The 18617-nt window shown below is 41.3% G+C and overlaps 1 protein-coding gene across 2 annotated transcripts in view; it reads left to right on the plus strand.

The window, feature by feature from the left end:
• bcap31 (B cell receptor associated protein 31) overlaps positions 1-17361 on the plus strand; it is a 25206-nt gene extending 7845 nt beyond the window's left edge. For both annotated transcript variants that reach the window (XM_060881015.1, XM_060881014.1), the window contains exons 5-8: positions 4922-5057; positions 9011-9140; positions 11533-11633; positions 15486-17361. In XM_060881015.1, coding sequence (XP_060736998.1) covers positions 4922-5057; positions 9011-9140; positions 11533-11633; positions 15486-15524 — 406 coding nt within the window. In that variant the 3' untranslated portion in view covers positions 15525-17361. The remainder of the gene's footprint in view (positions 1-4921; positions 5058-9010; positions 9141-11532; positions 11634-15485) is intronic.
• The last annotated feature ends 1256 nt before the right edge of the window (positions 17362-18617 follow it).

Genomic DNA, 18617 nt, shown 5'->3' on the forward strand with positions numbered 1-18617 from the left:
TGGGGGCGCTAGTGAGCCACTTAAGAGACACACCTTTGTCTGACCTTTTTGTCCACACTTAACAGCCGACAAATGTGATGTATGTGTCAAATTTCAAGTTAATACAAGCACGCCAAAAGCCTTAAATATGCCTGAAATAAAAGTAAACTTTGACACGATGCCATGGCAACAGTGTTTGAGATATCAAAAATTCGTTCGCAATTTCGCATCTGCAATATCTCTGCGTCATGGTGGCCAAGTCTGGTCTCAATTGCATGAATCCCCTAGGAGGAGTATTTAAAAGTTTACCGCATGAAGCTGACAAAAAATCCACCTTTGTGACTGACACACTTCCTGGGGCCTGTTGGTGGCGCTATACCCGGGACTCACAATAAGCACATCGATGCGATCGGAATCCTTGGCCGAACATACACACCGCGTGTCATCACAATAAGACATTTTTTGCTTTAGATATTAGACACTTTCTGTTTCTCTGAATTCGCCATAACTTTGTCGCCTCGCCATGGCAGCACCGTTCGAGATATCAAAAATCCCTTCGCAATTTAGCAAGTGCAATGTCTTGGCATCATGTTCACCACTTTTGGTGTCAATCGCATGAATTCCCTAGGAGGAGTATTTAAAAGTTCACCACATGCAACTGTTGTGACTGACACACTTCCTGGCGCCTGTTGGTGGCGCTATGTCCGAGATTCACAATAGGCACATCGATGCGATCGGAATCCTTGGCCGAACATACACACCGCGTGTCATCCCAATAAGACATTTTTTGCTTTAGATATTAGACACTTTCTGTTTCTCTGAATTCGCCATAATTTTGTCGCCTCGCCATGGCAGCACCGTTCGAGATATCGAAACTCACTTCGCAATTTAGCAAGTGCAATGTCTCGGCATCATGTTCACCACTTTTGGTGTCAATCGCATGAATCCTCTAGGAGGAGTATTTAAAAGTTCATTGCATGCAACTGTGAAAAAATCCACCTTTGTGACTGACACACTTCCTGGGGCCTGTTGGTGGCGCTATACCCGGGACTCACAATAAGCACATCGATGCGATCGGAATCCTTGGCCGAACATACACACCGCGTGTCATCACAATAAGACATTTTTTGCTTTAGATATTAGACACTTTCTGTTTCTCTGAATTCGCCATAACTTTGTCGCCTCGCCATGGCAGCACCGTTCGAGATATCAAAAATCCCTTCGCAATTTAGCAAGTGCAATGTCTTGGCATCATGTTCACCACTTTTGGTGTCAATCGCATGAATTCCCTAGGAGGAGTATTTAAAAGTTCACCACATGCAACTGTTGTGACTGACACACTTCCTGGCGCCTGTTGGTGGCGCTATGTCCGAGATTCACAATAGGCACATCGATGCGATCGGAATCCTTGGCCGAACATACACACCGCGTGTCATCCCAATAAGACATTTTTTGCTTTAGATATTAGACACTTCCTGTTTCTCTGAATTCGCCATAACTTTGTCGCCTCGCCATGGCAGCACCGTTCGAGATATCAAAAATCCCTTCGCAATTTAGCAAGTGCAATGTCTTGGCATCATGTTCACAACGTTTGATGTCAATCGCATGAATTCCCTAGGAGGAGTATTTAAAAGTTCACCGCATGCACTTATAAAACAATCCAAAATGGCCGACTTCCTGTTGGGCGGAGCTCATAGTTTAGAGCGCGAAAGTTGTTCGGGTCGATGAGATCTATATGCGTACCAACTCTCGTACATGTGCGTACATAATTGCCCGATCTGTGCACCAATGTTTGTTTTTGCATTACAGGGGGCGCTACAGAGCCCCCCTGCCACGCCCGTATTCCAACCTTTGTCCAATCCTAGTGTCGCGCGACTCTGACGTGTGTGCCAAATTTCAAGAGTTTTCGAGCATGTTAAGGGACCCCAATTGGCCAATGTGTGGGAAAAAATAAAAAAAAAAAAAAATAAAAAAAAAAAAAAAATAATACTCCCGAGGAAAAACAATAGGGCTTCGCACCATTCGGTGCTCAGGCCCTAACTACTCAAGCTACTTGTGCTACCACAATTCCTGGCTGCCAGATTCAGTGTGATTATATAGAGAGCTCATGTGATTAAACAACAGGTGATGAATATTATATTTAGTTGATATATTTGGCACAAACCTGGTGACCTCTAGCCCACTGCTCATGTTGCAAAGAGAAAGCCCGGCGTCTCCGTAGCCGAGCCGCGCAGCCGCTCAGGCACTTTGACACCCGAGAACTGATTTTAGAGTGTGTGCTCGCTTAAGAGTGCGCCTGCTGCGTCGCGGGAATGGGCTTCTGTTAGGTTAATCTGTTTGTGCAAACTATAAATGCGAAAGGGTTTCCAGAAACGTGGCTGGTGTTGCAGAGCTGCAGACTGCACTTACGTTACACTTAACATAAACTGTTTGAGCTGAAAGGCTGTAGAGCTGAAAGGTTAAAGTAAACCTGGCCCATGGTGCAGTGTTCAGAGCCAGCTGGAAGCGCGACACCCAACACGGAGTCCCTTGTGTTTTAAAGAAAACACCCGCTGCAACCTGAGAGCGATGCTCAGAATGAACGTGGTGAATGCACATGTACTCTTGTGTGGATGATCTCATGCACAACCGAGAGCCGAGCAGCCCGGTTTTCACGTTTGTCACGTATGCTACTGTAGCTCTGATTCATCACGGAGTGCTGCGGTCAGTCTTTTTGCATATGCTAAGTGTGGTTGCCTCATAGGTGCTGTGGCACAACCTTTTTTTAGGCGTGTTTTTAACCAGATGCAAAGATTTTTTTTTTTATTCTGCGATGATGTCATGCATAACCGAAGTGAACTTTTGTTCTTTGAGTAACGTGTGTAGAGTGTAATTGTCTGCTTTTGATGGGTCATAGTAACATGTAAGCAAAAGTTATTCTGTTTCCTGGCTGTTTCACTGTTGTTTATTCAGTATGCTAGCTTTCTTTCCAAGCAAGTTGGGTGTATTTTTAAGTGATCGGTTTTCCAAGCATGCTGCAATATCTCATCGCTCATCTTTCGTAAACTACTTAACGGCTAATTTTAGGTGCGTTACTCCTCTTTCCCAATTAGCATGTGAATACATACCGACTTTCCCCCTACAGGGGTTCGATGTACATGTTTACTTCCTGCTAGTGTATCAAGTGTGAACACGTCACCATTTTTCTCAGTAAATTTATTTCTAAATGTGCTATTGACATGAAATTTTCACCAGATGTTGGTAACAACCCATTCAATCCACACATGCAAAGAAATCAAACCATAGATGTCATAAATTAAGTTATGTTTAATAATGTTAAATGACACAGGGGAAAAAGTATTGAACACATGAAGAAAGGGAGGTGCGAAAAGGCATGGAAAGCCAAGACAATCAGTAATTAGAAAGCAATCCTGCCCCTTGTCAATGCAAATTAATATCAGCTGGTTCTGTCCAAACTGATGGCCTATAAAAAGGTCTCGTTACCAAGGTATCACACAAGAAACATCTCATGATGGGTAAAAGCAAAGAACTCTCTCAAGACCTTCGCAACCTTATTGCTGCAAAACATTCTGATGGCATTGGTTACAGAAGGATTTCAAAACTTCTGAATGTTCCAGTGAGCACTTGTTGGGGCCATAATCCGTAAGTGGAAGGAACATCGTTTCACCATAAACAGGCCACGACCAGGTGCTCCTCGCAAGATTTCTGACAGAGGAGTGAAAAGAATTATCAGAAGTGTTGTCCAAGAGCCAAGGATCACTTGTGGACAGCTTCGGAAAGACCTGGAACCAGCAGGTACAGTTGTTTCAAAGAAAACAATAAGTAATGCACTCAACCGCCATGGCCTGTATGCACGCTCACCACGCAAGACTCCACTGCTGAAGAAAAGACATGTTGAAGCTCATTTAAAGTTTGCTGCACAACATTTGGACAAGCCCGTGAAATACTGGGAGAATATAGTCTGGTCAGATGAGACCAAAATTGAACTCTTTGGATGCCATAATACACACCATGTTTGGAGGAGTAATGGCACTGCACATCACCCCAAAAACACCATACCAACAGTAAAGTTTGGAGGTGGGAACATCATGGTGTGGGGCTGTTTTTCAGCATACGGTACTGGCAAACTTCATATAATTGAAGGAAGGATGAATGGGAAAATGTTCAGAGACATTCTTGATAAAAATCTGCTGCCATCTACCAGGATGATGATGATGAAACGAGGATGGACATTTCAGCAAGACAATGATCCCAAACACACAGCCAAGGAAACTCTCAATTGGTTTCAGAGAAAGAAAATAAAGCTGCTGGAATGGCCCAGCCTATCACCTGACTTGAATCCAATTGAAAATCTATGGAAAGAACTAAAGATCAGAGTTCATAGAAGAGGCCCACGGAACCTTCAAGATTTGAAGACTGTTTGTGTGGAAGAATGGGGAAAAAAATCACACCTCAGCAATGCATGCAACTCGTTTCTCCATACAGGAGGCGTCTCGAAGCGTCTCATTACCAACAAAGGCTTTTGTACGAAGTATTAAACATGTCTCAGTAAGTGTGTTCAATACTTTTTCCCTGTGTCATTTAACATTATTAAACATAACTTAATTTACGGACATCTATGATTTGTTTCTTTGCGTGTGTGGATCGAATGGGTTGTTACCAACATCTGGTGAAAATTTCATGTCAACAGCACATTTAGAAATAAATTTACTGAGAAAAATGGTGACGTGTTCAATGCTTATTTTACCCGCCGTACTGTACATCTACAGCATTTAGCAGACACTCGTTACATTTTCATTTCTGCCTTTAGAACTTTATTACCTTTTTAATATCCCCGTCTTTCATGCAGTGTTAGTCCTTTGTGATCAAGGTAGTGCAAAACGATTTTGATGTATAAACTCTGTCTATTTGTCTATTTATTTTTCTTTTCTTTGTATCTCAGGTTGCTGCGACGTCTAGCCAGCCTACTTTCCCAGCAAGCCACACTCATGGCCTCCAATACGGCCTTCCAGAAACAAGCAGAGGGTGCGAGCGACGCTGCCAGGAAATACATGGAGGAGAACGAGAAGCTTCAGGAGGTAAGAATACACACTGACCGGTTCAGCTCACAGCGAGCGCAAGAGGGTGACGTTATTGTTATCTACAGATTTAAGTTACTGTTTAAAATCTGCTCACGGCTTGATGGGATAAGTGATCTCTGTATAAATAGGATTCCACATGGACTCCCATTTTAATACAGACTGACGGTTTATAACCGTGTGTTGCAGGGTCTCGGCTGTACAAATAGTTATCAGGTCACATGACCATAACACACCGTATAAGCTTGAGCTCAGCAATTTACTTAAAACCCCCTTGAAACTGTTGCTTCTCTGATAAAACAAGATCTGGCCTTGCTTGAGAATGTGGAACACGAGGATTTAAGTTGAATTTTGGCAGCAGAGGATACAAAAGCGTGAGTGTAGAAGTAACAGCAGATATGCAGAGATACAGCGTTAATGAGTGTACCCTCACGTCATTGTGTGAAACTAATCCAGTCCCAATAAGGCCTTCGTGTGATACGTTAACCTTCATGTTCTCCTAACAGCCTTCGTGATGGGTAAAGTTTCTCTCCATGTCAAGATACCGTGAGGTATCTTGCCAGAAAACTAGACCCTTATAAAGTGTGTTGGATCTTATTAAATATTATTACTAATTATAAGGAATTATAGTTCAGTTTTCTGAGCAGAGCAACAAAACACCTTCTCACGTCCCAGCTTCATCACTCTGAACTGATGGACATGGGTTTTAATTAAGAAAATGGAACACGATTATTTTCTGGTTTAATAATTTATTTCCATCACCGAGCTCACGCACACACAGTTTCTATCACATTTCTTGTGCTTTCATAGCGAGAGTTTCAGATTACAGGATAATCGTTACATTCGTTTATAGCCTTGGCTTTGTTTTTGGAAATTCCTGACCTTGTTACCAAGTAAAAAATATTAAATGATTATAACACCAACGCTGTTTGTTGCCAGCGTCGCTGCAAGTGATGGAATGCATATGCAAATTTCACATATCTTTGGTCACGCAACCTTCTTTTCTCTGTCTCTCTCTCTCACACACACACACACACACACAGAGGCTACAGGTCAGCAATACATTAAAACAAAAAACAGCCAGAAAAAAATATTTACCTATTGACCGCTACATACTGGTTTAAGTTTAATTTCCCACATTTTGTCTTGTTTCCTGTCTTCATTATCTAGCTTAATTAAATTAGAAGAGACCAGAGACTGGCTGATGCTTCATACTGTATGCATGATTAATTACCACAAAGTGATGAAGGCTGGGAGTCCATCATACTGCCCTTGAAGCAACTCCTGACCTACATCCATCCTCTTTCCATTCTTTTGCATCTGGCGTGCAAACAAATTAAAATTCCCTCGTACCACAAGCCATCGGTGCTGGATAATTATAGATTCAGTGGTGACTTTTCACCTCCAAGGACTCTGGATTCTCAAGTGGATCTGTGACTCGTTGTTAAAGCTGAAAGTCTGATAATTGATTAAATAATTTGTGAGCAGTAGCGTGAGAGTTAAAAGAACAACCCATAACATGCTTACGGTAGAACATTTGACTTTGAACTTCGAGATGATCTATTGACATATACGTACTTTAGTTTTTAATGGATGCCCAGTGCACTTGAGTAAAATAGGCCTTGGGAGATCGATTTTGAGGTTGGGATTAAGACACGGTTAAAATTTTACAAGCCCATGAATAGTCTGAGTCTTGTTACAGAGATGGGCCTGTTGAGCTCCAAACTAAAACTGATTGGCTTTTTAGAAAACAGCTTTAGAGAAACAATTTTGAGCTTTCCAGGGATTAACTATTAAACGAAAGCAAAGCACATTCAGCAATTTAATATGAAGCCCCTTTTGTGCCCGATCCGATAAAAATGACATCTGCGTACAGCAGGATGTCTAAATGGGAATGAGATTTAACTACCTCTGTAATAAGTGCTAGACATTCACTAAAATAGTGAGAGAATACATTAACGTTTAAGGCATATGGAAGACACCATTATCCAGAGTTTCTTACTTACTTGATCTTATTTTATACCCCTGAGCAATTAAGGGTTAAGGGCCTTGATCAGGAGCCCCGCATCTTGGTGGACCTGGGATTTGAACTCTCAACCTTTCAATCAGTTGTCCAACACCTTAACCACTAGACTACCACATCCCTTAACCCAGAAAGCAGTGTTGATCTTCAGCTGCAGTACGAGTACAAGGACACTGCTGGAAATATCCAGACCACAAAAAAAAAAGTAGGATTAGCTACAGTTGTGCCACAAAGGCAAGCAGAGCTTTCAGAGCAGTACAGTCATATCTTGTGTTCTAAAGTAGCATTTTTTCTATACTGTAATTGCAGCTGACACTGTTTCGGCATCCTTTACCAAGTGGTACTGATTGGCTGGAGCGTCGATCCACCCAGAAACATTTGCCGCGTCTCACGACATTTGACGCGTCTAACGACTCTGAACAGACTCCGCCGCTTTGTGTTTTAGCTACACTGCAACCAAATTAAACCCATCTCGATTAGAAAAAGCCATGTGAAAATGATCTACGCCTACAATGTTTCTAACCTTATCACAAACCCCCAGAGATACAGATGACAAACAAGTTAGTTAAGTTAGTCTTTCTGCGAGTGAATTAAGATGACCATCAGACACTTACCTGACCAGTCACTGGTGTCCGAGCTCTCAGCTCTCAATGCTGTGAACAAACTGTATACGAATGTCTGTTTTTAAGAAGAAAAAGAGTGAAATGAATCTCCCAGATTTAATATAATCTGTTGTGCTATTATAATAATGTGTTGTGCTAGTTACACACTCTAGAGGGCGACATTGCACACTTGGTACATGTCAGACCTTAATAGGGAGATAATCGTTCTTCTGATTTTTTCATCTGTTCCCTAATTAAATACTTTGTTTTGTTTCTGTTCTTTTTTTTTTTTTTTTTTTTAAATAATGTTAAGCATCATTCCTCAGTGAAGGTCTTTTGATAAGAAAATAATAAGATAACTGCTTTGCTTCAGTGGACATTAAAGGAACATTCGATGCGGATCAAGATGCGTATTATCTGCATTCAGTACAGGACATGAACAAACTCGAGAGCTTGGCAGTTTGTGCTGTACAGAATGTCATGTAAATACACGTGTCATGGCAGGCAGGTTGTTCTCGATCTCCCGTCTGCTTTCTCTTACAAAAATCAGCACTCAGTAAACTGGTGTTGGATTTCTGAAAGTGATCACAGGTTTAACAGATGATTCTAAATGTCGTGTCCGTTAAACTAGCCAAGCAGTTTACTCTTAATGGTCGTCGGTTCAAATTAAAGGTTATCCGTCAAATAACACGGATAAATAAAACCTATAGGGTTTTAATGCTATTAAAAACTCTGTTTGTTTTCTGACTGATGGAAATATAAAAATGTTTATTCATATTTTAATTACAATACCAGTTCACCTCACAGTGCATCAGAGCATTGTATTTGTGTTTGTTTTCTTCAGAAACGCTTTAAAAGAATCACCAATTTATCATGTTTTTTTTTTTTTTTCTTTTTCTTTTCCTTTTTTCCCTGCTCTTTAAACACGGGTGATCAAGAAGTCGCTACTGGAGCCTCTTGGCTGTGACATTAAAGCCTCTCTTTTTATGTTGCCTAGATCTGGGCTGTTTATGGGCTTTTATTCTCAGAACATCAAAACCTACTTGATCTTATACTTCCCTGAGATCACAACACAACGCAGCCTTGTTCTTTCTGTAGTCATTTAAACAGCGCTCTGTTTTAGTTAAACAGACGGTTTTAGCTTTAAGTCTGCATTTTATGCCAAGCCACAGTGCCCTTTACGTTTGTTTTATTTTATTCACTCTGTATTAGGAAACAATCAACGAGTTAATTTCGTATTGCTGGTTATTTTAGGAATAACAAGTAACGTGTGTGTGTGTGTGTGTGTGTGTGTGTGTGTGTGTGTGTGTGTGTGTGTGCGCGCGCAGAAACTGAAGGATGCAGGAATGGAGATCCCAGAGGCGGGAGGCAAGGCTAAGAGCAGTGCAGAGGAAGAGACCAAGGCCCTGAAAGAGGAGGTCAGGAGGCTAAAGGATGAGATGGAAGCCAGCAAGCAAGGTATGAGTCAGATTGCTGAAACACATCAACACCCAGGGCTGAGACGCAAGCATGACGAAACACACGCACACACACACAAGAGAGGTGTGATGCAGATATATTTAATGAAGGAAGGTGGTGTACACTCAGCAAAGACGAGCAGAGGCTGAGCTGTTTTTGTTAAATGCCAAAACAGCCACATAAAACCACTGATTATACCCTTTAAGCTACCGTTTTGAAAACCGTTGCTTAGAAAAATTATTTGCGATTGTTACAATGAACTGTTCCGAATACTAAACATCAGAGGTGGGAGTAAGTCACACATGTGCAAGTCACAAGTAAGTCTCAAGTCGTGAATGTCAAAGTCAAGTCGAGTCTTTTTTTTTAAATATTTGTCAAGCAAATCTCAATTCTCAAATTTGCGACTTGAGTCTGACTCGAGTCAAGTCGAGTCCCCCATCTCTTCTAAACATGCTAGCTGTAGAAAAAAAGATCAAATAAGTTAAAAAAAAAAAAAAAAAGAGGATAGGGGAGACAAAGAAGAGTAAAAATGTCTGTTAATATTGACCACAAACTTCTCCATGGCTTGTCTTCATTTGTACATTGAGATCTGATTGGCTTGTATGTTTTATGGCATTACATGCTTTTATCACATGACGCTGATTGGGGAAAGAAAATATAAATGCGCAGATTTGTTGTCCTTTGTGGTTTTTATGTTGGTAAAGTATACTGTTATTATGCACAAATGAGGAACTGAAGCTTACTCAGGTCTGTCTATCTGAGCAGAAATGAGATGAAATAGAACAAGCAGAGCTATTATAGTAATTATAATCAGAAAATAATGCTAAAACACAACTATTAGATTCATTCATTCATTCATTCATTCATCTTCTACCGCTTATACGAACTACCTCGGGTCACGGGGAGCCTGTGCCTATCTCAGGCGTCATCGGGCATCAAGGCAGGATACACCCTGGACAGAGTGCCAACCCATCACAGGGCACACACACACACTCAGTCACTCTCACACTACGGACAATTTTTTCCAGAGATGCCAATCTACCTACCATGCATGTCTTTGGACCGGGGAAGGAAACCGGAGTACCCGGAGGAAACCCCCGAGGCACGGGGAGAACATGCAAACTCCACACACACAAGGCGGAGGAGGGAATCGAACCCCCAACCCTGGAGGTGTGAGGCGAACGTGCTAACCACTAAGCCACCGTGCCCCCTACTATTAGATTTGATTAGTTTATTATTTTTAGTAATTTTTTGCACCTTATATTGAGTTCTAGTTTTGGGAATATTTTAAATTTAACACAAAGTCAGTGTCTGTTTTCCACCAATAACACATTGTTCTGTAGCCTGTATACAGATTTTTGGTTTTTATCTGCTGAAGATAACCTCGCTTGTGTCCTTGACGTTCACTTGTACTGCTGCATATTAAATCTTAAATATCTTTTTAGTTAACCCATGAACATTCATCCAATTAAAGTGATTACCGTATTGTATTGTACTATAATTCCTGTCTAAAAAAACACGATAGTGAGAATCTTAGGGACTTTAATAAGACAGTAGCACAGCTTCTTCGATTAAACACTACTGTGATGGCGTCAGGATGTAACTCCTGCTTGTAATTATTTCACCTCCTTGTGGGAGGTTGGAGGAAACCAGAGTTATCTTTCAGGCCAAGTCAGTGTGACCCTGTCTCAAGTTCACGAGCATCAAAAGGCAGAAGGCTTTATGTACAGTCTAGCAGCAGCGTGTTTGTGTATAGATTAAGTCTGTCTTCACTTCATCCACCACATGAACATCAGAACTCCCAGTGCCACAGACTGATCTCCTTGTTTGCTGCCGTGTTTTTCTCGACGTCCTGGCTACAAAATTTGCCCCCGCCCTTGGGAGTCCTGCCAGTTCCAGCAAATTTCAAATTCAAGGCCAATAAGAAAATAAAAACAAAAATTGCCAAAAAAAAAAAAACTGGCCTGTAACGTCCTGTGGGCCGTAACATGTCGCAGCTTCTCCATTGGTCAATCTTAAGAAGTTGTTTTTACAAATTAGCTAGCATTTTCTTATTTTGTATTTTCATCTGGTCTAGAACACCAAGTCCAGTCGTTTCAGACGTCTCTGATGGTCTTTATGATCTGTTTCCAGTGTGTTCAGAACAGGCACGAGATGAAAATTTAAGGACTACCTGTTCTTAATATAGATACTGTTACATAGACTCATTAACCCCCCTGTCTCTGTGTGTGTGTGTGTCTGTGTGTGTGTCTGTGTGTGTGTCTGTGTGTGTGTCTGTGTGTGTGTCTGTGTGTGTGTCTGTGTGTGTGTGGAGGTGGTTGTGTGTAATTTAAAGTAAATACACAGCTTCTCTTTTTAACCTGTTTGTTTTTCCGTGTTTGTTCCTGTGCAGCTTTACAGAAGTCGGACGGTGATGTGAAGGCGATGAAAAAGCAGTCGGAGAACCTGACCGTGGAGTACGATCGCCTGCTGGAGGAGCATTCGAAATTACAGGTTAGCATTCATTCTCTCTCTCTCTCTTGCTCTCTCTCTTTCTCTTGCTCTCTCTCTTTCTCTTGCTCTCTCTCTTTCTCTTGCTCGCTCTCTCTTTCTCTTGCTCTCTCTCTCTCTCATGCACACAATTCATTTTCAATTTCAATTTATTTGCTTGATGTTGTGCAGTTACAGTTCATGCCAAAGCCTCTTAAACAGAACTATTATTAAGAGAACACATTTTTAGAAGAATGTAGATTTTGGATCAAAAAACGAATATTGTGTGTAACTGCAAGTAAATATTCCCTCCAGTGGCCAGATCTTGGCAAGTCACAAAGAACAATCAAAAGTAAGAACACAAAGTAAGAAAAAAAAATCTAGTACAGATTAGCACAACGATACAATACTCCACATTTAAGCTGGACTTGACTCAAAGATCCAATCAATGTGAGCGTAACACCACCGCTTCTCTGACTACACTCCCGAATTTGCGGCCATCTTTAGAATCTCGTCCCTGAAACACATTTTGAGCCTAGCTGACAGTATCTTATATGTTCATATGCAAGTCGTTTATGCTGGTGGTTCATAACGGAGAAAGTTCACCCGAGTGTCAGGACAGTTAAGCGTCTTCAGGTGTTGTATTTTTGCCTTTGCAGGTGAGAATCGTTACAGACGGCCGACATAAAGTGTTAGCATTGTTCTCCATGTTGCTCTAACTAAACGCCCACCTTAATCTAAGACACGTTGACCGTGTCGAGCTGAAAGAGAAGTAAAGCTGGTCCGAGGCTTCCTCAAACCAGACCTGTGTAACAGAGCAGGCATGACATGTAATAGTATTTGTTAATACATGCCTTTTATTGCTTGAAGGTTAAACCACACGTCAGTTATTTTTCATGCATCAGTTCCCTCAGCCAACTAGACTTGTTACTCTTCTGAAGCACAGTGCCACGAGCGCTGCGTAGAACAACAGAGCTGCTGCACCGGAGTTTCACAGATCAGTAATCAAGACCTGACGTATGCCGGACGTTCTTGGACAAGAGATGATTATTCTAAATTACGTGGAGAATTAAAGCACAAGCATCGTTTGATCAGTTTGTGCTTCAGGCAGATGGGCTTGAGTTGTTGTTTTTCCCTGTTAAATTACACAATTTGTCCACAACAAATACATTTACATCAACCAGGATATGATACTGACTTGAGTTTTCAGTGTCGCAACAAACTCATGCAGCCAACAGTTAATGGAAGTCTGTTTCCCCCAAAGTCCTCGCTTTACTCGACAAGATCCAAAATGTCATTTTCACATAAAATAAAAGTCTGGTGCGGGGTCTGGTTATCCAAAATGGCTGCACTACTATATATAAAGTTCCAGTGTTTAATACCGGCTAAATTACAGCGAGACAGACTGTGTCCTAAATCGCATCACTGAATAGCTGGATGTTTTGTAGGAAAACATTTTGGGTCAGATGGTCTTACTCGTTGGCTAAATTTGTCTGTGCTCCACTGCTAAAATTATAGAAGCAAACATCAGATGCAAACAAAATGGTCTACATTTTCCCATGTAGACTTTTCAATTATTCCCCTGTTTAGTTACTGCTTTTGCTTTGGAGCTGTTCTTGAGCTTCTATGAAGGTTGCTATTGTTGCACAAAATGACCTTGATCCCTGACTGAAGCTGCAGGAAGTAATGACGAGCGCTTCATATATCACACACGCGTGAACAAGAGCTCGCTTTAACCTTCCTTTTATTACTTGGCTTTTCCTTGAACTCGATCCACCTGCCCTCATACTAATGACTGGCTTTTGGGTGCACATGGCTTTTTTGCGTTGCTACGCATCTCCAAAGCATTTGTGTAAATAAGGACGCAATTGAAAGGGTTTTTGTGAACCTGGGGCACTTTTTTTTTTTCTTGTTTGTTCCGACATTATAAAAATCTTAACCTCAAATTAAAAGTCACTACCCTTAAGATTACGTTTAAACTATGGTTAAGGTGGAGAGACATCCAGTTTTTAAAGGTCTCATGTACTGTTTAGCTTACATTATGCCACACGCAAAACTTTGCCCTTTACCTGACAAATTCTTGTACTTATTTAGCACCAAGTGCGTTTGCTTTTATGCAGATCATGAAACTTTTTTTTCCTCATATTGTCAGAGGAACATCTTGTGGAAACATGAGCTTGTCAGATAATAATACAAAAAAACAACAACACTATGCTACACTAACACTTTCCTAATACTTAGTTCCGCCTCAGCTCCAGTCGTGTCTGGCGGAGATTTCACCAGCGTCTGGTGGTAGTTTCTTGTCAGTTTTAGTCACCCTCGTGCTGACTTGGTTGCGTTTCAGCTGAAGTTCATGGGGTTTGTTTCAGTGTTTCACCTGTTCTTTTAAAGTTTTCTATCGGATTGAGTTGTTGTGGTTCTCAGGCCAAGGAAAGTGTCTGTGTTCATGCTTGTCGAAGAAGCCACACACAGATTTGGCTCTACACTTGCCATCCTGGAACACAAGGAGTGTCGAAAAGCAGACCTCGGAGTCTGTGACTAACAAACTGACCACTGCGGATTTAGGGATCTGATGATGCACATGTTTAAAATGTATTAGAATGATATAATACATGGACGGGGGACGGACAACAATGAGGTCTTGTCTAAATATCCCACACAGCATCAGCAGTAATATCTAGCATTTATTCAGCATACAAATCAGTTTATAAAATTTCTAACACCGACTACAGATTTGCTCTTTCGGGGATGTTTCTATCTCGTCAGTCCGGATGTCTTTTCCACCACCTTGTAGCCGAAACGTGGTAAAGTTTAGAAATGAGTCGATTTAATTCTGACTTCTGTTTTCCTGCTTCTGAGTAAAGTTGATTGCAGCCTGAACAGCACATAATGAAACTAACGCCGTGTGTCGGAATGAAACCAAACTAAACACGGCTAATAAACATCATTACTCTCAAGAGGGTTCCCCTAAATCTCTGTGCTCTTTTCCTCTTTTTCCTCATTCTGCTATAATATAACTGTGTGCTCGAAGTCATGTTTCACTAGACACATTTACTCAGCAGCTGTGGCCTTTATTTTGTCTCATTTCTTTTTTTTTTTTTAAACCTGAGATTGAATCAGTGAGGAAAAGTGAAAAGCTGCTGGATATTTGAACTGGTGTAGTTTTATGATGTATTGCTCCTTTCACTACATAATGCTCCTTTGATCCCTACGATAAAGAGCTGGGTGTGATTTTTTTATTTTTTTTTTTATTGGGAATTTAGGTAAACTTTTACCATCAACACAAACATTTATTAGTGGATTTCCTTAAAAGAGTTCACTGGGTTTTTGTCCTTCAGATCTAATGATGCTCTTGATTTGGAAAGCGCAGGCACAGGGGATTTTGCCTCATGGGCATTTTTACTACTGATATTTATTGTGTATTTTGTTTCTCTCTCTCTCTGTCTCTCTCTCTGTCTCTCTCTCTCTCTCTCTCTCTCTGTCTCACTCTCTCTCTCTCTCTCTCTCTCTGTCTCTGTCTCTCTCTCTCTCTCTCGCTCTCTCTCTCTTGTTCTCGTTCTCGCTCTCTCTCTCTCTCCCTCTCTCTCTCTGTCTCGCTCTCTCTCTCTCATGCTCTCTCTCTCTCTTGTTCTCGCTCTCTCTCTCCCTCTCTCTCTCTCTCTCTCTTGTTCTCGTTCTCGCTCTCTCTCTCTCTCCCTCTCTCTCTCTGTCTCACTCTCTCTCTCTCATGCTCTCTCTCTCTCTCTTGTTCTCGCTCTCTCTTGCTCTCTCTCTCTCCCTCTCTCTCTCCCCCTCTCTCTCTCTCTCTCTCTCTCTCTCTCTCTCTTTCCCTCTCTCTCTCTCCCCCCCCTCTCCCTCTCTCTGTGTTATTTCCAGGCACTGTTTGACTCTCAGCGTGATAAGAAGTCGGACTGATGGAGTTTACCCCACGTACCTGTCTGCCTCTCCTCTTCCTCCCTGAAGCCTGCTTCACGCATCACTTCCTGTTGCTGGATCGTACCCAACAGGATGTAGGAGAGATCCTGTCCTGTATGCTTTACATCTAATAAGGCTGCGTTCCCTGTGTCACGTATCCCGTCGTCTTTTTCTTTCTTTCTTTGTTCTCCTAATTTTTTTTTATTTTGCATGTAAAACAGTTACAGATGATCTTCTCTCCTGAATGTGAACAGTTATTTTCTTTCTTTTTTTTTTTCCTTTCTCCCATCTTTCAGTCTTCATATTTTTGAGTGTTTGTGTGTGTGTGTGTGTGTGTGTGGAGGGGATTTTGGGGAAGTTGAACTGTTTTTCATAATGTTTAATATTTTACTAGATGGAATAAGAAATTCTTGTGGATTATTATCTGGATAATCCTGTTTAGATGGTAAAAATTTCTATAATTCTTTGTTTGTTTGGCGAGAACTATTTTCCAGTTATGTGAAATTGGTTTAAGGTTTTCTCTCCTAGTTATTTTTTTGCCTTAAAAGGAGAAAGTTGAACGAGTCCCTGTGTTGTAACCAAACGGCGGTGATTATGCGGCGTTCGGTGTTTGGTTCAGGCGGCGTTTACACTATAAGCTTTCACTAAGCCACTAAAGACTTTCACTCAGTTTACTTTCACTTATTCCACCGTCGTGTTCTTTTCGCTGCTCTCTCGTTTCTCTTTCACTCTCCTCACGCCTTCACCGAATAGATAGAAGCACACAGTGGACTAGTTTATTCCGGTCCATGCCGGTTTCAGTTGCTGCTGTCTGTGATGCTCTCAGAGCAGCGATCCGACGACCGAGGCGACTCAGATCGCATTTCCAAACATCGCTGTGTCTGTCAAGGTTTTTCAAACAGCGTTAATTGCTAGTGGTTTGTGATGTAGGAGATACAGAACGTTTTGCGTCATCCTCTTATAGCCTCCCGGTTTCACTTCATTAGCCGTTGTCTGGCTGGGCGACTCTAAGGTACGGCGAAGGCATTGCTTATATAAATAAAAAATAAAAAAATAAATCTCAGCATGCCAGTGCATCGCCGCAGCTTTCAGTAGCAGTGTGTGGTCGAGGCTTAGCAATGGAAGACTTTTTTCTAACCCAAAATACACATCTACTGGGAAAAGAATCCTTTCTATTAGCTCCTTTACTCTCCCAAAATCACAGCAAGTCATGACACTACTCTCGAAGGTAGATCTGACAGGATCACAAAGGATTATGGGATATGTATCTGTAAAGGATAAATATTTTACAGCTCCGTTCTCATGAACTCCATAAAGCATACACAGAATTGAATCTGCCCCATGACCATCAGATCACAGTTCACTTTCTTCTCAGAACAGCTGTGGCTGAAACATTAACCTCACTATGCCAGGCACTCCATGTTCAAGTATGTTTATAGACTCCTTGCTACATTTGAGGCTGGTTATTGTCAGCTCGTCACTCTCGGGCTCCTTGGTTTCTATGGTGACATTTTGAATTTTAATTGTCCGTTCATCTGACGAACGTCTTCACGCTGTCGTCTGTGAACTAGCTAAAGAATAAATGGTTATCCAAACCAGTTTAATACCAGTGCTTTGTTTTGTCTTCTGTTTTTGTTTCCGCATTTCCATTTAAACGTAGCGCTAGGACGTTTTATTTTTGCGTGTGAAGTCGTACAAAATACTGGCTGACTTATCAGTACATGGTTAGATTGTGATTTCCCAGCATGCCACGTTTTGTCTGTATCGCCAATTCACATTTGGCACAATGCTTCCACCACAGTTGATAAAATGCATCTAATAAAGTCTTCATCAAGAATTTTGTTTGTTCTGTTCTCAATACCGTGCGAACGCGAGGCTTGATTACATCCGAATCTAATGACAATGATGCAGTTTATCTCATTTGAGTTTCATCAAAGTCAGGAATGGGCACTGCACAGCTTGCGTGTGTGTGTGTGTGTGTGTGTGTGTGTGTGTGTGTGTACGGCTAACTAAAACTCTGTGAATCATCAAGCTCCTAATTTGAATCAGAGGAATGAGGTCAAAGCAATAAACTTCTATAATGGACTGGAACTGCCTGTCTGTTACAAATTTTCTCCAAATATTGTTTTTTTTATCCTGATCGCTTGGCTAAAAATTAATCGTACATGATTTATCTCTTGTCCCAAAAAAAAAAGTGTTAAGGTGTGTTTCAATTGTTTTTACTTAGACGTGTACCAGCACTCTGAGGTTAATATGTCAGGATAGAATATAGCTGTGAAGCGTCAATCAAACTGTCTTTGGACTGCACCACTTGGCACTTAGGAATCCAGGTATTTACGATTGTTGGAATACAAACCCGAACAATTTATGGTCTGAAGAAACCAGACACATTTAGTACAGTATAATATACAGAACTATACAAGTAGTTCTATGTTCTGTTTCATCAGGTACGTTTCACGTGAAATGTCAGGGATGTCTCCAGTGGTGGGGGAAGTCGTGGCCTAATGGTTAGAGAGTTTGACTCCTAACACTAAGGTTGTGGATTCGATACCACGACTGAGGTGCCCTTGAGCAAGGCACCGACCCCCCCCCAACTGCTCCCCGGTTGCCACAGCATAAATGGCTGCCCACTGCTCCGGGTGTGTGTTCACGGTGTGTGTGTGTTCACTGCTGTGTGTGTGCACTTTGGATGGGTTAAATGCAGAGATCATAAATTCAGTGTCAGTATTTAATAACCATCAAAAGTAAAGCTCTGACTTTCGGGATAGTGGATCCTCAGTAACACGTCGAGCTTGTGTTATTTTCTTCTGTGACTGTTTATAACTTCTATAACACCAGTGATCATAGGATTAACATTATCTCATGGATGTTCCACAATGTTAAACGGAACTATGAGCAGATAAAAGTACAATATACCATCATGTATGTAATTGTTTTTGTGGTTATTGTTATATACATGTTGGTTTTCATAAAAGAAAAAGTTCTCAAGCTAAGCTAAGCTCGTCAAGATGATGTTATCTGACTGCTTTAGCTGAGAAACGTTCTTTTTGGCGAATTTATTATTAGATCACGTGTTCTCTACAGTCACACCCA

Source organism: Tachysurus vachellii, chromosome 11, assembly GCF_030014155.1.
Source record: "Tachysurus vachellii isolate PV-2020 chromosome 11, HZAU_Pvac_v1, whole genome shotgun sequence".
Taxonomy (NCBI): Eukaryota; Metazoa; Chordata; class Actinopteri; order Siluriformes; family Bagridae; genus Tachysurus; species Tachysurus vachellii.